Genomic DNA, 27,696 nt, shown 5'->3' with positions numbered 1-27,696 from the left:
CTTCCGGCAGCGCATCAATTATTGATGAGAGGTGGAACTCCCAGGGTTCTGCAGGCACTTTGAAGTTCCCCTTTGCACCTGAAAACATGAAATAATAAAAATGCATCGTATGTGTATCCACATTCTAATACTGGTGCTGTACCTGTTTAAAGGGAGAGTATAGTGCACTTTCAAACTCTTAAACTTGGGTTATTATAATGTTTACATTGAAGTTGTTTTTTTTTTTTTTTATGCGATTTGCCTTTTTTTTTTTTTTTTTAATCTTGCACTTGCATATTATTTTTGTTGGATACAGCATTTTTAGTTTAAGGGATGTCTTAGTGGAATTCTGGTGTTCTTAGTGTATTTCCACTTTTCCAACCAAATTGGGATAACACCTGTTATACACTCACCAGCCACTTTCTTAGGTACACCTGTTCAGTTGCTTGGTAACACAAATTTCTGATCAACCAATCACATGGCAGCAACTCAATGCATTTAGGCATCTTGACGTGGTGAAGACAACTTGCTGAAGTTCAAACCGAGCATCAGAATGGGGAAGAAAGGGGATTTAACCACTTGCCGACCGCCGCAAGTACATATACGGTCAGCCCCGGCCAGGCAAAGTGACGTACCGGTATGTCGCTAGCCTGTCACTGGCTTGTGAGCCAATAGCGGGCGAGCGCCCGCCCCTGCCCCGGCTCATTCCCTAACAAGTCAGTGTGTGTGACCGGCGGACCCGATGTCCGCCGGTCACTCGCGATCATTCGCCAGGAAGGGAGAAAGGCAGGAGGCTAATGTAAACAAGCCGCCTGTCATTCTCCCCTGTGTAAAAATGGAGATCAGACGGTTCTACTATGTAGGACCGTTGATCTGTTTTTACACTAGTAGCCATCTCCAATCACAGTTAGAAACACTCCCCTAGGACACACTTAACCCCTCCCTCTCCAATACAGTTAACCCCTTCCCTGACAGTGTCATTTTTACAGTAACAGTGCATATGTATAGCACTGATTACTGCAGTAATGTCACTGGTAACCCCAAAAGTGTCAAAAATGTCAGTCAAGGGTCCGATCTGTCCGCCGCAATGACGCAGTCCCGCAAAAAAAAAAATCGCTGGATTAAAATGCATTGAAAACCTATAGTGGGCGTTTCTCAAATTTTACTGGAAAGGGGGGGAAAAACACTCGAAATGGGGATTGAAAACCACACTGTTCTTACTCTCCTTTCCTTTAAAGATACAGAGACAGATCAGAACACTTCTGATTGGTCAGCATTGGCACATGACTGCTCTGACCATCAGAACCACTTTGAACCATCCCAGCATCCCTAGATAGAAGTGGAGAGGGTGTAGGGTGTTCACTTTTTTTTTTTTCATTTTTTTTTGTCTGAAATTTGTAAACTAACCTTTTTAACCCTTTTAATGCCAGGTACATACAGCATACCGAACCTTATTTCTCCCCTTGCTATAAGTTTGTGGTCAATTCAATGACCATGAACTTAGAACAGAATTGTTCAGCAGACTCTGCTGAACAATTCTAAAACTCTGATCAGCGGATAAAGATCAGTTAATTATAGTTATTAACCCAAAAAGCGACGCCCCCCCATGCTGGTGAAGCTGGGACTTGGGGGTGGGGGGGGGGGGGTTTGGTAAATGTGTCTGGTTTTAGGGCCGGTTTACACTGGTTCGATGCCAGACATCACGTGATTCACACCGTATTGCTGTGCAGATCACATGCAATGTCTGTGCGATGCAAATACAGCCATGCAAACTGTATGGCCGAATTAGCATCGCATTCCGACCAAACTTGTGCAGGACCATTTTATTTTTTTTTGTCCGCACCAGAATCTGATCACATGGGTGTTCACACACCTGCAGTTCGCTTCCTGTCCGAAATCACAGTTTGCACTGCGATCTGCAAACCGATCTGTGGGTGTCATTAACTTTGTATGACACTCGCAGCAGTTCGCAGAGGGCAGTGTGAACTGTCGGCGATTCAGGTGCGATGCGGGAAGCCGCAGTGAATTCGCAGGGTTTCCCGCATCGCACTAGTGTGAACCGTGCCTTAGGGGACTTTTCAAATTCTGAAAGCTGTAAGTGAAAAATGGTAACCTGGATTTTTAGTCCCCGTTCACACTAAGGTGACCTGTGAGGCGACCTGGCCGCCTCACAGGTCGCCGTAGGTCGCCTTCCATAGGGAAGCTGCGGACCCGTTCTAATAGGAGCGACACAAGTCGCTCCGACTTAGAAAAAGGGTCCGGAGCTTCTTTGGGGCGACCCGGAGGCGACCGCCATAGACTTCAATGTTATGAAGTCCGTGACGGCCGCTCAGAGGTTGCGGCGCGCTGCTCGCACCGCGACCTCGGAGGTCGCCCCCCCAAGTCGGATCGCGGCAATGTGAACGGGGCCTTAAGGTAAATTATTTTTATTTACAGTTTTGCGTACATTCAGTTTTCTCCAATTCACAAATGGTACAATTTAAAATGTACAAAGATTTATTAACTTAATACAGTTTTAGCTTTTATATTTAATAGGAATTTTGAACATTTTTGCCATGTATGAATCCACTATTATTGATTTTAGTGTATTTTTAGCGAAAATATTGGTTTGATAAACATTGCACAAATATCGCAGTGCCTTAAAAACAGTAGCACCTTCTTTTTATTCTACTGATCATGTGCTTTCAGAAAATTTATGGTTTGGGGGTCTTTTATAAACTCTGAAACCTGTAAGTGAAAAAGGAAAATCTCCAGATTTTTAGGAAAATGTTTGTGTACGTCCGATTTTTCACCATTTCTCAAAAAGGCGCAATTAAAAATCTACAAATATTTGTTATTTATCAACCCAATACAGGTTTAGCTTTTTATATTTAGTAGCAATTTAGCAGGAATTTTGTAAAATTTGCTGTGTTTTGTATCTGCTATTAATGATTTTTATTGTATTTTTAGCGAAAATATTGATTTGTTAAACAGTACCTCACAAAAGTGAGTACACCCCTCACATTTTTGTAAATATTTTATATCTGAAGGAATGAAACTTTGCTACAATGTAAAGTAGTGAGTGTACAGCTTGTATAACCGTGTAAATTTGCTGTCCCCTCAAAATAATTCAACACAGGCATTAATGTCTAAACTGCTGGCAACAAAAGTGAGCACACCCCTAAGTGAAAATGTCCAAATTGGGTCCAATTAGTCATTTTCCCTCCCTGGTGTCATGTGACTTGTTAGTGTTACAAGGTCTCAGGTGTCATTTGGGATCAGGTGTTTTAAATTTGGTGTTAACGCTATCACTCTCTCTCTCTCATACTGGTCACTGGAAGTTCAACATGGCACCTCATGGCAAATAACTCTCTGAGGATCTGAAAAAAAGAATTGGCCTAGGCTGTAAGGACAAGTGTGTCCTGCCTACAGTCAAGCAAGGTGGTGGGCATGTCATGGTTTGGGGCTGCATGAGGGCTGCCGGCACTGAGGAGCTACAGTTCATTGAGGGAAACCATAAATGCCAGCATGTACTGTGACATACTGAAACCGAGCATGATCCCCTCCCTTAGGAGACTGGTCCACAGGGCAGTATTCCAACATAACGACCCCAAACACACCTCCAAGATGACCACTACCTTGCTAAAGAAGCTGAGGCTAAAGGTGATGGACTGGCCAAGCATGTCTCCAGACCTAAACCCTATTGAGCATTTGTGGGGCATCCTCAAATGGAAGGAGGAGGAGCGCAAGGCCTCTAACATCCACCAGCTCTGTGATGTTGTCATAGAGGAGTGGAAGAGGACTCCAGTGACAACCTGTGAAGCTCTGGTGAACTCCATGCCTATGAGGGTTAAGGCAGTGCTGGAAAATAATGGTGGCCATACAAAATATTGACACTTTGGAAAAATATATACAATTATTGACTTATTAAATTATTACAAAATATTGACAATTTGGGACAGCAAATTTACACTCTTATATAAGCTGTACACTCACTACTTTACATTGTAGCAAAGAGTAATTTCTTCAGCGTTGTCACATGAAAAGATAGAATAAAATATTTACAAAAATTTGAGATACTGTATATGGTTTGGGGGGTCTTTAACAAACTCTGAAAGCTGTAAGGGAACAATGAAAACCTTCAAATTTTTTGAGAAATTTGGTTCTTTACATTTTTGGGTACGTTCAATTTTCACCATCTTGCAAAAAGGCATAATTTAAAAATTACAATTATTTGTTTTTTATTAACTCAATACAGGTTAAGCTTTTATATTTAGTAGGAATTTAGCAGGAATTTTGTGATCTATATCTGCTAAAAATATATTTAGAGAATAGTTTTGACAAACATTTGCGCAAATATCGCAGGGTGTTTAGAATCAGTAGGATCTTCTTTTTATTCTAATATATGGTTTGGGGAGTCTTAAAGAGAAAGTAAACTCTTCAAAAAATGTTTCCTTTTTTTTTTCCCCTGCAAAGTAAATGCATAATGTCCTAGTATGCATCGCATACTAGGACATTATGTGACACCTGCAATGAAGCCCGCGTTGTCCCTGCTGTCGGCCGCATCTATCTTCACCCGCCGTCTTCCGGGTCTGCGGACTCTGGCTGTACTACTGGCAGGAGCCGCATGACTTCACTCCCGCGCATGCGCACGGGAGCCGCCAGTCATGGCACAGGGCTCTGAGGAAACGGCACGGGTGGCCGGTTCTTCAGAGCGCATTCGCCGATGATGTCATCGGCTGCATGCAATGTAAATATCTCCTAAACGGGGCAAGTTTAGGAGATATTTACAGCACCTATAGGTAAGCCTTAATTTAGGCTTACCTATAGGTAAAAGTCATCAGAGTGGGTTTACAACCACTTTAAACTCTAAAAGCTGTAAGGGAGCAATGAAAACCTCTTCCTAGATTTTTTGAAAAATGTGGATATTTCCATTTTTGTGTGTGTTTGATTTTCACCATTTTGCAAAAAGGCGCGCAATGTAAAATTTACAAATGTTGGTTATTAACTCAATACAGGTTAGCTTTTATATTTAGCAGGACTTTTGTAAAATGTGCTGTGTTTTTATCTGCTAATGATTTTGGTGTATTTTAAGCAAAAAATATTGTTTTGATAAACATTGCCCGAATATCATTGTGCCCTGAAAATCAGTTGCGCCTTATTTGTATTCTACTGGTCATGCGCTTTCAGGAAATATATGGTTGGGGGTGGGGGGTCTTTAACAAACTCTGAAAGCTGTATGGAAAAAATAAAAAAGCAGAAGAAAAATTGCAAAAATGGCCTGGCCAGCTAAGTTTAATAGTGGAGCACAGGACCTGGCAGTTTTTTTTTTTTTTTTTTTTTTAGTCTACACAAACATATCACATATTGGAAAGAATTTACTAAAACTGAAGCAACTATGCATGTCAACCAGTTAGCTTCTAGCTTGCTCAGTTAAACTTTTAAAATGTAAGCTAGAAGCTTATTGGTTGCTATGCACATCTGCTCCAGATTCTGTCTTCTCCAGTCTTTGTATATTTCCCCTTATAGTTTTTGTTGAGATGGATTGGGCTTTTGTTTGATGGCCGATTTGGATACAAATATTTTAGATTTTAATTGAAAATAATTGGCTGAAACTATTTTTTTTAATGCATTTTCCTGCAGTTCTTCCCAGTACAGCTTGTATGCAATTAGCACAGCCCCAGAATGTAATCAGCAAAGTCTGCTCATTAAAAAAATGTCACATAAATGTGATTTTTATATAACAAAGCGAAATAGTAATTCTCAAAGTGACATGTGCATTTTGCTTTAGGGCAGCTTTATTCTCCTTTTGATGCTACATTGTGACGCACGAAAAATAATAATCAGTTTGTATAAATTGTGATCATAACATTTAGATAAGAGCAAGTCAGGTTGGCAAGAATACAAACTAGCACAATGGTGTTGTCGTCATCTTTTTTTTTTTTTTTTTCTTTAACAGGTTTGCAATTGTTAAAATGGTGAATGATGTTGTGTTCACTTAGGTGTTAAATGTAACAGATGTGTGTATGCAAAAAAAATATACATACAACAGGTAAAATAAATATTGAACATCACCATTTTTCTAAGTAAATCTATATATATATATATATATATATATATATATATATATATATATATATATATATATATATATATATATATATATATATATATATATATACATATTAGTGCCTTGCGAAAGTATTCGGCCCCCTTGAACTTTTTGACCTTTTGCCACATTTTAGGCTTCAAACATAAAGATATAAAACTGTAATTTTTTGTGAAGAATCAACAAGTGGGACACAATCATGAAGTGGAACAAAATTTATTGGATATTTCAAACTTTTTTAACAAATAAAAAACTGAAAAATTGGGCGTGCAAAATTATTTAGCCCCCTTAAGTTAATACTTTGTAGCGCCACATTTTGCTGCGATTACAGCTGTAAGTTGCTTGGGGTATGTCTCTATCAGTTTTGCACATCGGGAGACTGAAATTTTGGCCCATTCCCCCTTGCAAAGCAGCTCGAGCTCAGTGAGGTTGGATGGAGAGCGTTTGTGAACAGCAGTTTTCAGTTCTTTCCACAGATTCTCGATTGGATTCAGGTCTGGACTTTGACTTGGCCATTCTAATACCTGGATATGTTTATTTGTGAACCATTCCATTGTAGATTTTGCTTTATGTTTTGGATCATTGTCTTGTTGGAAGACAAATCTCCGTCCCAGTCTCGGGTCTTTTGCAGACTCCCATCAGGTTTTCTTCCAGAATGGTCCTGTATTTGGCTCCATCCATCTTCCATCAATTTTAAACATCTTCCCTGTCCCTGCTGAAGAAAATCAGGCCCAAACCATGATGCTGCCACCACCATGTTTGACAGTGGGGATGGTGTGTTAAGGGTGATGAGCTGTGTTGCTTTTACGCCAAACCTAACGTTTTGCATTGTTGCCAAAAAGTTTGATTTTGGTTTCATCTGACCAGTGCACCTTCTTCCACATGTTTGGTGTTTCTCCCAGGTGGCTTGTGGCAAACTTTAAACAACACTTTTTATGGATATCTTTAAGAAATGGCTTTCTTCTTGCCACTCTTCCATAAAGGCCAGATTTGTGCAGTATACGACTGATTGTTGTCCTATGGACAGAGTCTCCCACCTCAGCTGTAGATCTCTACAGTTCATCCAGAGTGATTATTGGCCTTTTGGCTGCATCTCTGATCAGTCTTCTCCTTGTATGAGCTGAAAGTTAGAGGGACGGCCAGGTCTTCGTAGATTTGCAGTGGTCAGATACTCCTTCCATTTCAATATTATCACTTGCACAGTGCTCCTTGGGATGTTTAAAGCTTGGGAAATCTTTTTGTATCCAAATCTGGCTTTAAACTTCTCCACAACAGTATCTCGGACCTGCCTGGTGTGTTCCTTGTTCTTCATGATGCTCTCTGCGTTTTAAACGGACCTCTGAGACTATCACAGTGCAGGTGCATTTATACGGAGACTTGATTACACACAGGTGGATTCTATTTATCATCATTAGTCATTTAGGTCAACATTGAATCATTCAGAGATCCTCACTGAACTTCTGGAGAGAGTTTGCTGCACAAAGTAAAGGGGCTGAATAATTTTGCACGCCCAATTTTTCAGTTTTTTATTTGTTAACAAAGTTTGAAATATCCAATAAATTTTCGTTCCACTTCATGATTGTGTCCCACTTGTTGTTGATTCTTCACAAAACTTACAGTTGTATCTTTGTTTGTTTGAAGCCTGAAATGTGGCAAAAGTTCTCAAAGTTCAAGGGGGCCGAATACTTTCGCAAGGCACTGTGTGTATATATATATATATATATATATATATATGTGCACAGTAAATGTATTGTGTTATGCCCCTGAAGATTAACACTTGTTGGAAAAGCGTTGGGTGCCCGGTGACGCATGTGAGTTACCATGTTTTATACTTTCTTTTTAACCAATAAATTGGATTTGCTTTTATGTTAATACTGGTGTCTCTCCTACTGAATACACGTGTGAATATTAATTTGGAGTGTCTGGATATAGGAGATGGAGCCATGATGGCGGGGAATGTGATACACTGGATATGCCTTTTTGGATGTTATATCTGGTGAGTTTGCACTGCATGTGGGGAAGGCGGAGATATGCACGTGGTGTTACTCTAGGACTTCCATCACTGGTGTGACCTGGTCCCCTTGCTCCTTATATTTGCCCATGGCAATATCACACTATGTTGTGGAATTTTTCTTTATTCACATGTGACACCGGAATTACTTCTGAGAATATCTATTTGGACAGTCGTGTGTTTTTTTGGACCCTGTGCGGACCTTCTTTGGATTAGGGCGTGAGTACTGCCCAGCTGAGACTTTCACTTAACATATATCAGTGCTGCAATTGTATTTTTACTATACTTTTTTATAGATTGGTGTTGGCCTTCTCATTGCTAGCTGCTTTTTCCATTAGTGTGTGCGGATTCTTCATTTCCTTATAGAACTTTGCTTTTACCCATCATGAGATGTTTCTTGTGTGACACCTTGGTAATAAGACGCCAAGGGGCAGGATTGCTTTCTAATTACTGATAGATTTCACCTGGTGTCTTGGCTTTCAATGCCTTTTTTGCACTTCCCTTTCTTCATGTGTTCAATACTTTTTTTGGTTTCTTAGGTTACCTAGAAAAATAGTGACACGTTCAATACTTATTTTACCCGCTGTATGTGTGTGTGTTTGTGTCTTTTCGGACTATAATGATATTAAAGGGTAGATAAGTGTCATGCTCCTAACTATGTACAATATGGCTCCTCCCCTTCCACCAGTGGAATGTGGTGAGAGCCAAAACTGCCCCCTCAACATTGCTCCTGCTGCCAATCCATCTGTTCATTATTCCATTTCTGACATTTAATTAATTGTTGCTTTTGTATCTTTCAGTAAACTTTCAAGTGCTGATTATCGCCATGTCTGTGGTGTTGGGAGTCATCCTTTTAGGCATCATTGTCTGCTGCTGTTACTGTTGCTACTGCAGGAAAAGCTCGAGTACCAGGCTGTAAGTACCATGTTGGTTGATTAGTATTTCTTTAACTGAACATTTTTTTGATGTCTGTGAAGGTTCTCCTTTATCCAGGGCTTGGTATAGGTAGTAGTAGTCATTCACCTTCACCAGGACTTGGTTTGTAATGTTGAAGATGTTTCACTGCTCATCCAAGTTACCTGATTTTCGGATATCTTCGATTGTCTTAGATTTAGTAGAGCTTCCTTAGATCTTTAAGAATACCTTTCCCTAAATCAATGTAGACCAGCTGATAGCATCCTTTTGCCACATCGTTTGGTGGAAATGAAAATTATCAACCTACAGAGAGCTGAATTCAAAGACACCCCGAAAAGCGAAGTGAAAAAATGATGCAGTAGGCTAGTTCATTTTGCTGAAATTTCATTGCAGCAACAAAATGGTACTCTGTAGTTTGTATGGCTCCCATCTGCTTGTATGCATGCCTGACAACGTCGGGGCATGCTCTTAATGAGACGATGGTGTCCTGTGATATTTCCTCCTAGATCTGGACCATGGCATCACTAAGCTCCTGAACAGACGGAGTGCAACCTGGTGGCATTGGATGCACCGAAATATAATGTCTCTGAGGTGTTCTATTGGATTTAGGTGAGGCGAGCGTGGCGGCCATTCAATGGTGTCAATTCCTTCATCCTCCAGGAACTGGCTGCATACTCTCGCCACATGAGGCCGGGCGTTGTTGTGCACCAGGAGGAACCCAGGACCCTCTGCACCAGCGTAGGATCTGAAAATGGGTCCAAGGATTTCATCCCTATACCTAGTGGCAGTCAGGGTACCATTGTCTAGCCTGTAGAGGTCTGTGCGTCCCTCCATGGATATGGATACGCCTCCCCAGACCATCACTGACCCACCACCCAACCGGTCATGCTGAACAATGTTACAGGCAGCATAACGTTCTACATGGCTTCTCCAGACCTTTTCACATCTGTCACATGTGCTCAGGGTGAACCTGCTCTCATCTGTGAAAAGCACAGGGCGCCAGTGGTGGATCTGCCAACTTTGGTGTTTAATGGCAAATGCCAGTCGAGCCTCACTGTGCTGTGTAGTGGGCATAGGGCCCACTAGAGGTTGTCGGGCCCTCAGGCCACCCTCCTAAAGTCTGTTTCAGATTGTTTGGTCAGAGACATTCACACCAGTGGCCTTCTGGAGGTAATTTTGTAGGGCTCTGGCAGTGCTCATCCTGTTCCTCCTTGCACAAAGGAGCAGATACCGGTCCTGCTTATGGGTCAGGGACCTTCTTTGGCCCTGTCCAGCTCGCCTAGTGTAACTGCCTGTCTCCTGGAATCACCTCCATGCTCTTGAGACTGTGCTGGGAAACACAGCAAACATTCTGGCAATGGGACATATTGATGTGCCATCCTGGAGGAGTTGGACTGCCTGTGCAACCTCTATAAAGCCTCCACCTGTAAAACCATTCCTATTTTTTTGAGGTCTCATTGTTGCCCATCTAGTGTACCTGTTCTTTATTTCATTAACACCAAACCAGCTGAAACTGATTACCAAGCCCCTCTGCTACTTAACTGTCCAGATCAATATCCCAGGAGTTTAATTGACTTGATGCTATTCTCTGATTCAAAAGTGTTCCTTTATTTTTTTTTGAGCAGTGTATGTTATATTTCATTTTAATTAAGTCACCTTGTACATTATCATATTTTAGCATGCCAATTTACACAATTTTTACATTTTGTGCCCTTTATATCTGCATGGAGTTCAGCTTAAAATGAGCTCCATCGTTCTTTCGTGACGTAGACTTGACTCTCCATGAAATTTGTTCTGGTGATTATAGAATCGCTTCCTCCCTTTGCATTGTCAGCAGGTCCTTTTTGACATAAAAAAACCTACATTGTTTTCTGCCCACAAAATGTGACAACTTCTGTTCTATTCTGTCCTTTCCTAGTAGACTGGAAGCAGAAGAAGAGAATCTTATTCGAGAGAGAGAAAGGAGGAAACAGGAATCCCTCCAGAGGTACATTGTTTACTGTCATTTTGTGCAGCGGATGGCTCTATGAATTATTAAGAACCTCGTTATTTAAACTAGATAAATAAACCAGCGAGACGTCTCTTCTCCTCATCGGAGGTACGGGTGACGAGTCTGATAAAGTGGCAGCGCCGTGTTCTGTGATGACGTCAATAGTTGGGTGTTTTAGGTGATGAACAAAGAGTACATTTATCCTGAGTCATTGACCTCTCAGTGATGATCGGAGATGCAGACTTTGGACTGAAACCAGTGACACATTTTGGCTTTATCTACTGTTCATGTCTTTCATTCTATGGGCAGCTTTGACAAAACTGAAAACAATAGATTTATATGAGCATCTTAAATTTTTTTCTTTTTTTTGGAGTATAGCAGGGGAGAATTAGGACCTCCTAAATGATAAGGACAGGTTAGTACCTTATGAGAATGGCCCTTTTTATACAGGCGTTCCATCACTTTATTACATAGTTGCTCAGGTTCAGAAATGACACCGATCCATTTAGTTCAACCAACAGAAAAATAAATACATAGTAAAGCTTCTTAACCAATTCAGCTCTGGGAAGATTTTACCCCCTTCATGACCAGGCCATGTTTTTTCTAATCAGCACTGCACTACTTTAACTGGCAATTGCGCATGTCGTGCAATGCTTTACACCAACCAAATTGATATATATTTTTTTCACACAAATAGCTTTCTTTTGGTGGTATTTGATCATCACTGAATTTTTTTTATTTTGTGATGTAAGCGAAAAGTTTTGAAAAAAAAAAAAAAAAAAAGTGTGTGTGTGTGTGTGTGTGTGTATGTATGTATGTATATGTATGTATATATATATATATATATATATATATATATATATATATATATATATATATATATATATATATATATATATATATATATATATATATATATATATATATATATATATAATATATATAATATATATATATATATATAAAATTATTTTATTGTTTGCTATATTCTATATTTAACCACTTTCGCCAATTCCTCTTACACGTATAAATCATAATTTCTTTGCTAGAAATTACTCAGAACCCCTAAACATTATATATATATATATATATATATATATATATATATATATATATATATATATATATATATATATATATATATATATATATATATATATTCTCTCTTTATTTCTGTGGCTCTTCAGTGGAGCAACTTGTGATTGTTGTTGGCTGCTCTGGGCTCTCCAGGCTGCAGGTTTGATTGCTTCCCCGTCTTCTGAAGGCTTCCAAGGTATAGTGGGTGGGAGGGTCAAATGAATGGCCTAAAGATTTACGTGGCTCCAGCCAATCCCTGGGGGAGGATGCCCAGATGGTGGCTGGGAGAATATGTAAATAGTTTAGCGCCTTAGGGAGCAAGGTTCTTTTCCTGGAGGAGAGGTTCCCAACAAGAAGGGCTGAAAGAGGGGTTTCACTGGGGATTCAATCTGGAAGATTCACTGAGGAAACTGTGTGCCTTAGTCTGGAGGGAGGCCCTGAACCTTCTCTTCTCGGGTCCCTGCCGGCTCTTCTGGCTCCTCTTCTCCCCTAGGAGCAATCCACTTCCTATAAATGAGAATTTGCGGGCTCAAGCTCAAACTGGGCTGTGAGCATCTAGAGACACACACATCATGTCTCTGCCCGCTCTCTGCTCACAGGATTTGGTTGACAGCAGCAGGAGCCAATGGTGCCCACTGCTATAAGCAAAGCCTGTGAGACCGGGAAGAAAGGGAGAGAAGACCTGCAGCCAGGCAAAGTACTGGATCGATAAAGGATTCTGGTAAGTGTTAGGGAGTGGAAGGGGGATAACATGCAGTGCATAGAATGCATAAAAGAGAAGTATGGGGTTTGGGGTTTTTTCACATTCATACTTGTCTAGGTAGTGCTGCATCTGTCCCTTCTGGCTCTAACACTGAGAACCGGGTGATCGAACACCACATCGATCGGTCAGATCCCTCGGTTCTTAGTTTCTTGAGGAAAAAGCTGCTGTGCCCCCCCTCACCCCCCACGCTCACTGGAGTGTCAGACTGTAGAGGGGGCAGGAGAGGGCGGCTCAGGCTCTCAGCTGCTTGCTGCTGGGCAGGAGGGGGCGGCTCAGGCTCTCAGTGGCTTGCTCATGGGCAGGAGGGGGCAGCTCAGGCTCTCAGCGGCCTGCTGATGGGCAGGAGGGGCCGGCTCAGGCTCTCAGCGGCTTGCTGATGGCCAGGAGGGGGCGGCTCAGGCTCTCAGCGGCTTGCTGATGGCCAGGAGGGGGCGGCTCAGGCTCTCAGTGGCTTGGTGATGGGCAGGAGGGGGCGGCTCAGGCTCTCAGCGGCTTGCTGATGGGCAGGAGGGGCCCGTTCAGGCTCTCAGCGGCTTGCTGATGGGCAGGAGGGGGCGGCTCAGGCTATCAGCAGCTTGCTTAGAGGCTGAGGCAGGTGCCAGTCCAGGCATGTGGGCAGATTCAGACCCCCCCAGTGACGCGATCTTGCCTGAGCCTGGACCAGCCTAGGATGTCAGCAGACAGCGGACTTCAGCCCGCTGTCTGTCGAAGACGGGTCACAGGAGTGCAGAAAAAAAAAAACTACAGGTTTGTGATCCACAGGAGAAGTACAGCCAAATGAGCTTTGGCTGTACTTTCTCCTTTAAAATAAAAAACCTTTAGTGTTTACAACCACTTTAAGGTTTGTGCAAGGTTTCTTTACAAGGGAACAGTGAGCCTTTTATATGAAGAATGGGATGAAGTGCGTGGGTGGTCCTGTCGTAAACTAAATTTTAATCTATTTTATAAGAGATCAGGTTGCAGATTGAAGTGGCATAGTCATATTTAATCAAGAAACATTATACAGTATAATGGGTTGTGTTGTAATTGTATTATCCAGTTTTCAATACAACTGTGATACCCTTTAAAGCCTTCTAGAGTAGAAGGTAAAAATAAAAAGCACAGCTCATGGGTGCAGCAATAGATCAGATGGCGTGTGCTGTGCTGGCCCAGCTATGAGGGTTTAATGTTTATTTACAGAAGCATAATAGAGGATGGATGCATTCAGTCTGCACCTGCCACAATGTGATTTGGTGTCCATTACCGCGATGGACAGCGCGTCTCAACAGTTTAAAAATGAGTAGTTCTAGAGTATTACTTACCCTGTATAATGATCACCGCCGTACACAGCGACTCGCAGGAACAGATGGCAGTCGCTGTACTGTTCCCATTTCCAGCCCTGCTGTTCTGTTTATTCACAGCTCGAGTGTTGATATAAGAAAACCTTTTCATGCCTGATGGCGTAATGCTGCAGAGTGGATTTGTGTGCCCAGGGCCACTGATCGAATGCACACCGGGGCTTTTAGAGAAATGCGACTTTCCAATCACTGGGAAAACCGGCAAAACCGCAAAGAAAATTGATACTTAAAGCACACCTGTACCCAAAAATTTAAAGGTACTTTATTTTGATAACTGAAAGCTTACTGTATTAGCTCAGAATCCTGCCATCCTCTATCATGTGACCTCCAATGCTGAGCAATTGGTCATATGGGTTCCTCAGGGGATTGACTTTCAGGCAGGTGTGGCCAATCAACATCTTTGGCTAAGAATCTTCTTTAGCAGGTGACCTGTGACCAATGCTGAGGAGCCGGCCAAGAGACCAGCTGCCATCAAAAGCCAACATTTCTTTTAATTAACCACTTTGTATCTAGGCCAATTCTAACACTTCCATCCTACATGTAAAAATCTACTTTTTTTTTTGCTAGGAAAATTACTGCGAACCCCCAAACACATTATATATATATATATATATATATATATATATATATATATAATATATATATATATAGCAGAGGCACTATAGAATATAATGTTTTTTTTTCAAAAAAACACACAGTATTCGCCCGGTGGTTTTTCAAACGCAATTGTTTTGGGGGAAAAAAACACAGTATTTACCCCACTTTTTTTGTATAATGTGAAAGATGATGTAACGCTGAGTGAATAGATACTTAACATGACCCATTTTAAAATTGCGTCTGCCTATGGAATGGCGGCAAACTATGGTGCTTAAAATTCTCCATAGGCAACACTTTAAACTCCTTTTACTGGTTACCAGATTAGAGTTGCACATGAGGACTCGTGCTAGAATTATTGCTCTCACTCTGACATTCGTGACAATACCTCAAATGTGGGGTGCAATCACCATTTATATATGCGTGCGGGAGTAACGTATGCATTCTCATTTGTTTGTAGGGGGGGGGGGGGGTATTACATTTTTTTTTTTTTTTTTTTTTTTTTATAATTATTATTTATTTTATACAAACTTTTTTTTGGATTAACTATTGATATCGCAAGGGATGAACATTGTCCCTTGTGACAGCATGGGCAGTGACAGATACTCTAAGGAGTGATCTGGGGTCTATTTGACCCTAAATCTCTCCTCTGGCCTCCAGTGCAGCGGATCAGCCACAGATCGGTCTGAACGGCTGCTCTCCTTGCCGCTAATGGCCCGGTAAACAAAAAGGTGGAACAAAAAAAAGGCATGCCTCCAAAGACGCCCAAAAAATGCCCGATAAATGAAAGGCAAGGTGGAGAGAAGCCACTACCCTGCTCTATTAATAATTATAAGAAAAATGATCTTTTTTTTTCTGGTTCTGGACATGCTACAGAGCTGAAACTTCACAGGTACACTTTTTAGACCCCCCATACACTAATCCAAAGAAATCTCATTTTTTTTTTTTTTTTTCAAAATGTTTTTTCAATAATTGTCTCTCTATCAAAAACGACAATTTTTAAGAACTTTTTTTGTGTGATTGAACATGACCCAGAACCATCATATTCTGATTTGCCAAATACAAAGTCGTCTATAATACAAGTCGCGCTGAAAGTCGCGCTAACAAGTCGCCCCTTATGAGGCGACTTAGAGGTCGTGGCAGTGTGAACCGGCTCTTAAAGTGTGGTTGTGTAGGGCACTACCTGCACATCTGCGTAATTTATTCACAGAGATATATGAAGGATTACATAAACAAAGTCCCGTCCCCCACCATCGCAGACTTGTAGTTCTCAATGGAACATGTTCACAGATAATGTGCAAGGCTGAATGTAGGGAAGCATCAGCCAATTCAATGGAAACCGGCCGACGTTCGCCCGTATGTGTGGCAGCTGGTCCAAAAGAAGCCGCCTGAACATCTGGCTTCTGACGAAGGGGCATGATAGAAAAAGGTCTGATGATCAGCATCCGATCAGCACTCTCAGCCAATGGCTGCTGCCAGCCCAGTGCATCGGAATCCCCGCTGCCGAGTGGGGACGGGAGCGCGCCCCCTAGCAGCAGGCGCGCAACTGATGTACAGTTATGTCGGTTCGCGCAGGAGGGGCTGCCTGCTGCAGTAAAACTGTGGCGGGCGGTCCTTAAGTGGTTAATAAATATTTTGGCAGGTTAAATAGTGCACACCTTTGTATTTGTAATGTGTTTTTTGGCTGCTCGGTTGATGTTCAGCTTTATGGACCTTCGTGCTCTCATTTTAGGGATAATACAAGAAAACAAATCCTAAACAAAACAAGTATAAATCCTTCAGATTAAATATGAGAAAAAGTTTCTCGGTAAAAGCCGTGCTGGAAGATTTGCAAATTGTTCTTTGCAGCTTTGTTTTATAGTCTTTCCAGTTCGTTCTGCATATATATCAAAAATTCATTAAAAGCTGCGTGTCAGGGGGATGTTATGGATTTGCATCAGACACAATCCTCTCTGAAAACTGCACCTTCTGCTAATTCATTAAACCTGACTTGTTTCCTGTACTGTTTATTTACAGGCAAGATCGGAGACTGTGCGCCACAGCGCCCTGTGTGACAAAATGTTTGAGTACGTTAATCTGACAATATTGTAAATTCTTGGTGAAATTATGACGGGCTTTAAATAAACAACGATATTTACGCCAATGCAGTGCTGTTACTTAGCTAACAAATGTACTAATATTTCCCAGAATGCAACCAGGGACAGAAGTAGTTGATCTGGTTATGGGCAAATAAAGAAATAAGGAAGCTATAAATCAAAGGGATTCGGAAGGCAGATTTAGCGGATAGAGGGTTTTTTATTTTATTTTTTTAACTTTAGTACTTAAAGTCCAACTGAACTTTTCACAAAGTTTCACATCTGCTAAATACATTCCAGGAGCATTTAAACAAAAGATGTGCAAAGTTCTTCAAAGTTAATTTTCTTTTGAAAGCAGCCACAGCCAGAGCAGAAAAGCCTGTCCCCTGCCACTGTGCCGCAGAGGGAGGACCCCTGCTCTCTGTGGAACGAGTGATTTCTAAGGCCAGCCATGCCTGGTTCAAATCTCAGGCAGTTCAGCAGGAACTGGCCCGAGATTTGAACTGTCAATGGGCAGGCTGAATGTACCAAGACAACCAGCTTCTGGATTCTCTCGCAATTTATCGCTAGCAGCTGCTGTAGCGGCTAGCGTTAATTACTGGCTTGTCCCAGCAAGGATGGCTTCTCCTGCCCCTCCCCGCTGAGAGAAGACAATGGTCCGGTGGGATTCCCGCATCAACACTGTCTGTGTTTATGGGGAAATTGAGCAAATTTCTTCCCTGCTCTGTGTATGGCCGGCCTAACTCTCTAACCCAACCCCCCCCCCCCCCCCGCCAAGACAAGGAGCCTTTTGTTCCAGTGCAGTGATGGATAGATAGGTTGCAGGGCTTTTTTTCAGCGGGAACACGGTTCTGGCACCTCCAGCATTGAATGTATTGTAGGGCAAGGAGTTCTGGGGTGTTCTGGAGGGTCTATTAATGCTGCCTAATGGTGGATATTTTGTTGTTGGTGGGGGAATCTATGTTCGTGTGGGGGTCTATTGTTGCTGGCGAGGGTGTCCTATGTTGTTGGGAGGAATCTACTGTTGAGGGAGAGGGAGCAGCTGCTGGCTGCCGAAAGGTCTATTGATGCTGGCTTCTGGGAGCTAAAAAAAAGAGAAAAAAAAGCCCTGGATGGATGGATATATATAATATATATGGCTTTTTTTCAGCGGAAACTCGGGGGAACGCAGTTCCGGCACCTCCAGAACTGAATGTATGTATGTAATGTATGTTGCTGGGGGTCAGTTTTTGCTGTGAGGGAGGTACTGTAGAGGAAGGGGTCTATTGATGCTGGCTACTGAAGGAACCTTTTGTTCCTGGAAGGGATCTATTTTTGCGGGGGGGGGGGGGGTCTATTGTTGCTGGTAGGGATCTATTTTTGCTGGGAGTGAATCTTATGTTGCAGGGGGTCAATTGTTGCTGGCAGGGATGTACTGTTGAGGGAGGGGTATTTGTTGCTGGCTGCTGGAGGGTCTATTAATGTTGGCTGTTGGGATTCTATTGTTGCTGGGGTGGATCTATTGTCGTTGGTGTGTCCATTGTTGCTAGATCTATTTTACTGTCTTTTTTGTTATCATTAACAAATTCCATACAAAATACTTAGCACCACAAAATAATACTTGGGTATATATTCTCTAAAAGGGGCGGTATTGGGAGGTGGGTAAGGGGCAGAACCAAGGAACGGTTCTCGGAGGTGGGTAAGGGGCAGAGGTGAAAGGTGACTTAAAAGAGTTCCTGAACCTATTCTCTGAGAAAAAAAGCCCTGTGTGTGTGTGTGTGTGTGTGTGTGTGTATGTATGTATGTATGTATGTGTGTATGTATATATATATATATATATATATATATATATAATATACATATACATATACATATACATACATATATATATATATATATATATATATATATATATATATATATATATATATAATATACATATACATATATATATATATATATATATATATATATATATATATATATATATATATACATATACACACACACAGTGAAAAAGTGATATTTTTCAGGTTGCAACCAAAAACATAAATGTATTTTATTGGGAGTTTGTGATGGAGCAACACAAAGTGGTACATAATTGTGAAGTGGAAGGAGAATGATAAATGGTTTTCTAAATGTTTTACAAATGTGTAAAAAGTGTGGAGTGCATTTGTATTCACCCCCCTGAGTCAATAGTTTGTAGAACTGCAATTACAGCTGCAAATGTTTTTGGGGATGTTGGTCGTCTCTTCAGAGTGGACTGGTATGTCTTTTCAGATTGGACTGGCATGTCTTTTCAGAGTGGACTGGCATGTCTTTTCAGAGTGGACTGGCATGTCTTTTCAGAGTGGACTGGCTTGTCTTTTCAGAGTGGACTGGCTTGTCTTTTCAGAGTGGACTGGCTTGTCTTTTCAGAGTGGACTGGCTTGTCTTTTCAGAGTGGACTGGCTTGTCTTTTCAGAGTGGACTGGCTTGTCTTTTCAGAGTGGACTGGCATGTCTTTTCAGAGTGGACTGGCTTGTCTTTTCAGAGTGGACTGGCTTGTCTTTTCAGAGTGGACTAGCGGGTTGTAAATCCATTACAATAAAGCAGCTGGCAGAGTAAACTTTCAACATTGTATCTTTTTTATGCTGACAGATCCCTTTTTTAGTGCTGAAGAGTATGCATGCACCCACACTCAGATTAGATATGAGTACCCCAACAGGGAGTCCCTGCAATTATCTGCGAGAGGCAGCCGCTTGGATCATGGATAACTGTCAGCTCACTCAGCTAATCATGACCACTTTCATAATCTCTTAGACATTGATCACATGCAAGTGATAAACCTTAGACACAGACTGCCAACGTTCAGGACCAATCGCTAGCAGGTGATCAATGTATGAGAGAATACATGCAAGTGGTCATGACTAGCTGCAGGAGCCAGCAGTTACCCATTGCTTTCAAAGGGGCTTTATTTTTCTTTTGTGAGTGAGGACTGTGTTATGGTTGTATTTTTGTTTTAAATGACAGTTGTATATACCCTTGGGAGATGATTACAGTCTAGCAATCCTCCAGGATCTGATATAAAACTTTTTTTTTTTTTCTTTTTTCATTCTTATTAGTATTATGTTTGTTTATAGCAGCTTAAGGCCCCTTTCACACGGGCGATCTGATCCGATCCGCCTGACAGTTTTTCAGGCGGACCTAATCGGATGCTCCATGTATCCCTATGGGGCAGCGGGTGTCAGCGGAGACGTCTCGGATGGGATTGGATGAGAACGGACAGGCGGTCCGTTCTCATCTGATCTCCCCATAGAGGACAGCGGGGATCTGACGGCCCTGTCTCTGCACACAGAGTGGAGATGGAGCTGTCATCCGCCTGCTCAGCGGGTAACGGCGGATCGATCCCCCGCTGAGCAGAACGGACTCCGTCGGCCGGTGCACCCGTGTGAAAGGGGCCTAAAGGAGAAGTCCAGGCAAAACCGAATACGAAACCTTTACATTTTTTCAAAATTTTGTGTGAGCTTTTCAAAATTCTTTAGGTAGATTTATTTTCAGGCAGGCGTGGCCAATCAACATCTCTGACTAAGCAGCACGTCTCCTCGTCAGCAGGAACCTTGTGACCAATGCTGAGGAGCCGACCACATGACCAGCTGCCATTAAAAGCCAACATTTCTTTTGAAGGAACTTTTGCCTAAAAGCAGTATTAACCCCAAAACAAACATTTATTATATTGCAGCTTACCAAATCTTAGATGTCGTGGCTGCATTCGTTTTCATTCTTTTTTTTTTTCACCAGGTGATCTGGCCAGTAAATCTGGTTTGTTGTTTTTTTTTTTTTTTGTTTTTTTTAAAGGAAGCGGTCCTGCAGATATGGCAGTTAGAGGGTTGAGTAAAAGCATTTATCACTCACAGGGGTGCTTAAAATGATCGGCTTTTATGAAAAACTTCTATCCCTAAAGGGAAATGAAAATGGATGCTTTAACTGCTTAAAAGGTGTTATCTGGAGTTTGGCTACTATCTGTTAGTATTGGCACTTTTCCACTGCAAGTACCGGCTCGGCTCTACTCGGCCCTGCTTGGCCCGGTTTGCTTTTCCACTGCTGGTACCGTATGGTACGGTGTTGGTACCGTATGGTTTGCTTTTCCACTAAAGTAGTACTAAAGTTAATTGGAGGGGATAACAACGGGGTGGGTGGGATTCTCTGACCAATCAGTGGCTAGAAGTGACTGCATGCAAAGGATTGTGGGATATGGTACCGGGTATGGTACCTCTTGGAACCACAATCGAGGTGGTACTGTTTTTGAGAGCCGTACCGTTCGGTTCCATGCAGTGGAAAAGTGCCACCGTACCGAACCGTTCCTACACCATACTATGCGGTACCAGCAGTGGAAAAGCACAAAAGCGAGCCGAACCGTTCGGGTTTCATGCAGTGGAAAAGCGCCATTAGTGTGTCTAAATCTGCTAATACATGTAACACTCCCCTCCTCCTAGACTAACAATGTTGCTGTCCAAAGATGCCCCCTGTGCTCCTTCATCCAGAGTGGAGGCACTCTACACCAAGTATAAACTTGGTGTAGATCTAATGTTTGGTAAGCTACACATCTAATGTTTGGTAAGCTGCAATATATTACATTTTTGCTTCTTGGTTTATTAGCTCTTTAATTTTAGCTAAATACTAGAATAACTCCATAGAAATTGCCATTTACCTGGCAGGAATGTGCCAGTCCATAACGGCTTAATGTATTGTAGTGTATAAAACTAATTTTCTGGTGATATTTTATAGAAATTCTCATGCAAAAAAAAGTAACAAATATAAAGGCTGTAAATGATTTAAAAATCAATTTTCCATTCATTTTTCTCTCTAATTAATACGGTTGTCTGTCTTTCCGTGTCTGTGAAAGTTAATGTGATTGTAAATGCAAAGCAGGAAAGTTAATAATTCATGCAATCATTTTTGCAAACACGTTAATTACATGACATGTTCTTCCATCAGGGCCCGAGTCGTGGCAATAATTGGGTGTAAGATTACATTCCGTCATTGTGATCTGCCCCTCTGTACATCTCTCCCAATGACTCCTCTACAATGTTATTATTATACCGGTATTTTACAGAACAGAAAAATTAATGCTTACACAAAGCTTGCCAATTAATAGGACGATCGTCAAATAAGGTGACTTATTAGGTGCTCCCGGCACACGGCGGCCTCCATAAAAACGCTCCTTTCAGCACCGGTAGACACAAAATTGCAGTTTAGGGAAAATCGCCGATCTGTCACTTTGTGATTTGCCGATTCTCTTGTCCGGAGACTCTTCTGCGCAGGAGGGCAATGCTGGCGAGATTGAACTTTTATTTGGAGAATATATTGCTGCTTCTTTCTACTTGACCGTGAAAGTTACCGAAATAAAACTATTATTCCTCCGGGCCTGGAAGACGATTTTAGATACTGTGCAGTTTTCTTTTTAGGGTTTTATTTCAGGAGTTTATAAAGAAGAAGAAGAAGAAAAATCATATGTCTTGTTAACAGCCCAACTTTGGAGAAATTCTTAAAGTGTTACTAAACCCACAACAGTAAAATCAGTCTGTATATGCAGTAAAGCATGCTTGTTATACTCACTGTGGAACCTAAGGGGTTAATTCTGCACAATGTGTGAAAAGGCTGTTTGATCCTGTCTTTTCTGATCCTCCCCTTTTTCCACAGTCTGCAATCCATCTGCTGATAGAACAGAGCCTTGGGGGCACTCTGCACATGCTCAGTTCTTTTTTCTTAGGAGGGTGCATGTGATCAGCACAGGCCCAATCAGCACTGTCCATGCAGAGGGTCAAGGGTCATGCAGCCTCATGGGACATTTAGAGGAGAATGAAAACCCCTACAAGCTTTAACTAGACACTGATAGAAGTCACAAGACTGCTAAATACTGCTGATGAAAGTATTTAGCAGTTTAATTCTTACTATCAAAAATGCATTTTCATGTTCTGTGGGAGACCAGATATAGTGAATGCAGGCTTTTGGGTTTATTAACACTTTAATTCTGGGTGCAGTGATTAGGGGTTTGTGTCGCTTGTGGTCACCTAGACAGGAAATGAGAGGAAATCATTCTTAAAGGTGTAACTCCAGCCTTCCCTTTAGTCTTGTACAGTTGTACAGGCTCCTCTCCTGTAATGCATCAGTTCATGCTTTATTTCACTGCACACTGTGAGCTTCTCACAATGCATTAGAAGCTGAAGCAATTTAAACAGAGCCCGGCTGGAAGACATTCAGCATCATGTAGCCCAGGGGTAGCCAAACTTTCTAAACAAAGGGCCAATTTACTGCCCTTCAGAATTTAGGGGGGCCAGCCTATGGTCAGTTGGAGTAAACGATGTCCCATCATTGGGATCAGTGGGCGGAATTGTGCCCCACTGCTGGTGTCGGTGGGAGGGATTGTGCCCCATCACTGGTGTCAGTGGTAGGGATTATGCTTCCTATTGCTGGTATCAGTGGGAGGGATTGTTCCCCCTATCGCTGGTGTCGGTGGGAGGAATTGTGCCCCATCACTGGTGTCGGTGGGAGGGATTGTGCCCCATCGCTGGTGTCGGTGGGAGGGATTGTGCCCCATCTCTGATGTCGGTGGGAGGGATTGTGCCCCATCACTGGTGTCGGTGGGAGGGCTTGTGCCCCATCACTGGTGTCGGTGGGAGGGCTTGTGCCCCATCACTGGTGTCGGTGGAAGGGAATGTGCCCCATAGCTGGTGTCGGTGGGAGGGATTGTGCCCCATCGCTGGTGTCGGTGGGAGGGATTGTGCCCCATCGCTGGTGTCGGTGGGAGGGAATGTGCGCCATAGCTGCTGTCGGTGGGAGGGATTGTGCGCCATAGCTGCTGTCAGTGGAAGGGAATGTGCCCCATAGCTGGTGTCGGTAGGAGGGATTGTTCCCCATAGCTGCTGTCGGTGGAAGGGAATGTGCCCCATAGCTGGTGTCGGTAGGAGGGAATGTGCCCCATAGCTGCTGTCGGTGGAAGGGAATGTGCCCCATAGCTGGTGTCGGTGGGAGGGATTGTGCCCCATAGCTGGTGTCGGTGGGAGGGAATGTGCCCCATAGCTGGTGTCGGTGGGAGGGATTGTGCCCCATAGCTGCTGTCGGTGGAAGGGAATGTGCCCCATAGCTGGTGTCGGTGGGGGGGATTGTGCCCCATCACTGGTGTCGGTTGGAGGGATTGTGCCCCATCGAAGGTGTCCATCTGAAGAATAGTGCCCCAAGGCCGGATAAAGGCAAGCAAAGTGACACAGTTTGGAGAACGTTGATCTAGCTCATTCCTCCCCAGCGTGACATTCCCTGGCCCGCCACTTTCATTAATTTCCAGTTTTTAGTCATTGAGGTAATTGTAGCCGTATTAGTGCACTTGCGACAGAGACAATTGAGTACTGTCCGTGATACTTTTTTTATTTGCACTAACATACAATATTTCAGGACAAGCTTTCGGGGTATGTCCCCTTCATCAAGATCCAAGTAGTACTGCTTGGATCTTGATGAAGGGGACATACCCCGAAAGCTTGTCCTGAAATATTGTATGTTAGTGCAAAATAAAAAAAGTATCACGGACAGTACTCAATTGTCCTAGTCATTGAGGCTCAGCATCACGTGTGGGCATTACCCAGGGTGGGTCTGCATGCAAATACAGCCTGGGAACGCCAGCTCCTCCAGACTGACATCCACCCATCAAGACATTGTGGCATTTGTATAACCTTTCTCAAGAGCCATCAGGCTGGAGGACTGTTGTGAGCAGCACTGTGGCAGGGTACTGTGATGTTTTCAGGAAACAATGTACAGTACTCTCCTGGCCCCTCTTCCAGCCGTGATCTCCCTGCATTGTAAAGAGAGACACAGTGACCCAATGATGATGTTACAGGGTGTAAAACAACATATGTAATGAAAACCAAAGGCTTGTAATTAAAATGTCTATATGATGATGATGATGGAGGAACCAGCAAAGGTAAATTATAAGTAGATTAAACTTCAGTGTTAGGCATGTTCATTCATGCGTACATACCTGCTTGGACCTCCACGAACCTCCATGCACATCTGTGTGGGTCTGAGGCACAGTCTGTCTGTTTCCTGATCCATGCATTGGACCTGCATAAATGTACACTCCAGGATGCAAATAGAGGTCCATGTAGCAAACTACTTGTCATTGATTTCAACAGGCTGTCTGTAGGCCCCAGCATGGAACACATGTGCAACCTGCAGCTGAAGATGACAATACCCATAACTCATTTTATTAAGCAGATATATTTCAAAATCTATTCACATGTGCGTGATATGACCTGCCTATATTTTGTGGACAAATTGGATGATTCGTCCTATTCATACACGTCACACATTTTCGGTCTTGTATGGACTTCTGTGTTGGACAATGTATACTATTTTTGGAGCACATTTGCAATTTATTATAAGAAATATGCTTGAGTTATAGATCTGTGCTTGTAGCAACAAATCAATAACTGAGACTCAATGAAAAGAGCTAGAACACAAGTTTAAGCCTTTTTATGATTTTTTATTTTTACTTTTGAGGGTTTTTTTTCTTTTTGTGTGATTTTTTTTTTTTTTTTTTTGTCAATGAGATTTAAACATTTATTCACAAGGCTAAAAATAAAGATATTTATTAACCGTCACCATGCATACAAAAAAAAAAAACCACAAAAACTGAAACAAAAAAGGGCGAAATGTATTTGTGGTGAGCGATGACCTGAAATACGCAGAACTTATGTCTTTTAAGTTCTCAAGAATCTGATGGAGGGACTATATAAATCTATAGGTTAAAAAAAGTCACCCTGCTGCTTGTGGTACTTGTGTAGTAATAGGAAGAACACCAGATATAATTTTCAGTGGCCCCTGCTGGTGAAATCTAGTATTGCAGTGTGAAGGTACAATGGCTCATGTTCCTATAGGCCAGGTGTGTATCTGGGAGGAGCTTATAGTACTATGTATGCATTACAGATGTCACTTGATATCTTTGTCTGATTTTGTGTTAAATTTCTGTTGCAGGAAGAATGAAAGGACCATAAAACACAATGAAATTCGGAAGAAATATGGTAAGTTTGTGTGTGTTTTATTTTTTTTTATTTAGATTTGGTTTTTTGAGTTCATCTACAAAACTTGGTATACCTTACTTTAAGTGCAGAGTTTAAAGGAAATGTTAAATATATACCTGAACCAGAACTCTAAACATATGGCAGGTTGTGTCAGGCTGCTGGTCATATGGCCCATTTGTGATTAAGGTACCCCCAGTGCCCTAAAATATCCAGGTTAAAAGGTTTTAGGTATTAAAATTCTCCACAAAAATATTGCATGCAATATAACCATCAACCACAAATAAACAGTGAAAGTTCCTGCATACTCCTTTTATAATGCCTAAAAAATTAAAAGAATGCTTTAAAGACAGCGTAATTGAAATGCCATCACATGACCACCATCATCCTTTCTAACTTCTTACTGGTTGCTGGGTTGAAAAAAAATAGAAGGGTCCATTAAGCTTCTTTGGGTGTCACACTTTAAAAAAAAAATAATTCTAAGCGTTTACCACGCAAAAGCTGTGTTCTGTGTAAGTTTAACAAACTAAGAACGTTTCCCACTGCCTGGAGAGGAACTGGGCTATAGTGGATGGGCATGGGTGTTGAGATTCACCTGGGTTTGTTTGATGTTTACCTGTTTGCTTGCCCGAGGCTGGAGCACTACGTTCATCCTCTTTCTATCTACATTAACCACTTTACCACCGGAGGATTTTGCTGTCTTACGTCCAGGCCACTTTTTGTGATTCCGCGCTGTGCGAATTTAACTGAAAATTGCGCAGTTGTGCGACGCCGTTCCCAAACGGAATTGACGTCATTTTTTTCCCACAAACAGAGCTTTCTTTTGGTGGTATTTGATCACCTGTGCGATTTTTTTTTTTTTTTTTTTTTTTTTTTTTTTTACTTTTTGCGCTATAAACAAAAAAAGATCGTTTATTTTGAAAAAATAACAATATTTTTAGCATTTTTTATATGCAATCCCCCCCCCCCCCCAAAAAAAAATTTAAAAATCACATTTTTTTTAAATTTTTGGCCAATTTGTTTTCTGCTACCTATGTTTGGTAAAAAAAAATCACAATAAGCGTATTTTGATTGGTTTGCGCAAAAGTTATTGCGTTTACTAACTAAGGGAAAGATTTCTGTCATTTTTGGTGTTTTTTTTTTTTTTTTTTAACGAGTAATGGCGGCAATCTGCGATTTTTTTTTTTATTTTTTTTTTTTTTTTTTTGCGGGACTGCGACATTGCGGCGGACAGATCGGACCCTTGACTGACATTTTTGACACTTTTGGGGGTACCAGTGACATTACTGCAGTAATCAGTGCTATAAATATGCACTGTTACTGTAAAAATGACACTGGCAGGGAAGGGGTTAATTTTATTGGAGAGAGAGGGGTTAATGTATGCCTGGTGCTTACTAACGTGTGTGGGGGGAGGTGACTGAGTGACACAGGGACAGATCGCATGTTCAGCTATGCTGAACACTGCAATCTGCCACTGTTTGTCACTTGGGAGATCCGCCCGCTTTGCTTACACAAGTGGGCGGATCTCCAAACTCGATTCCCCTACGATCGGGGAAGAGCAGTGGCGATCGCCACTGCTTCTCCCCTGGCCCGACTCCCGCTGTGACTGAAAACAGCGGGAGCGCGTCTCCGGCGGCGCGCGAGCGCCGCCTACAGGGGGAGGAGTCCAGCGATGTAGTTCTACGTCGCTGAACGGAATCGAGCCACTTTGCCGCAGTACAGTCCCAGTGACTGGTCGGCAAGTGGTTAAAAATGTATCTCGTTAGTCAACCCTAGACCTAAAAATGATTTCCAGATAGCGCGTGCCAAGTTACAAATGTTGACCCGTCATGGCCATG

General features: G+C 42.1%; 1 protein-coding gene across 2 annotated transcripts in view; it reads left to right on the top strand.

Moving 5' to 3' along the window:
• LOC309556002 (pituitary tumor-transforming gene 1 protein-interacting protein-like) overlaps positions 1-27,696 on the top strand; it is a 129,632-nt gene that overhangs the window by 70,723 nt on the left and 31,213 nt on the right. The window contains exons 4-6 of one of the 2 annotated variants that reach the window (XM_082258255.1): positions 8,879-8,993; positions 10,915-10,980; positions 25,815-25,861. In XM_082258255.1, coding sequence (XP_082114381.1) covers positions 8,879-8,993; positions 10,915-10,980; positions 25,815-25,861 — 228 coding nt within the window. Of the gene's footprint in view, positions 1-8,878; positions 8,994-10,911; positions 10,981-25,814; positions 25,862-27,696 lie in introns of both variants that reach the window. The other variant, XM_082258254.1, reaches the window with a different exon arrangement.

Source organism: Pelophylax lessonae, assembly GCF_965119305.1.
Source record: "Pelophylax lessonae genome assembly, chromosome: 5".
NCBI classification, from domain to species: Eukaryota; Metazoa; Chordata; class Amphibia; order Anura; family Ranidae; genus Pelophylax; species Pelophylax lessonae.
The sequence above is the reverse complement of the archived record's forward strand: the minus strand, read 5'-3'. Positions and strand labels throughout refer to the sequence as shown.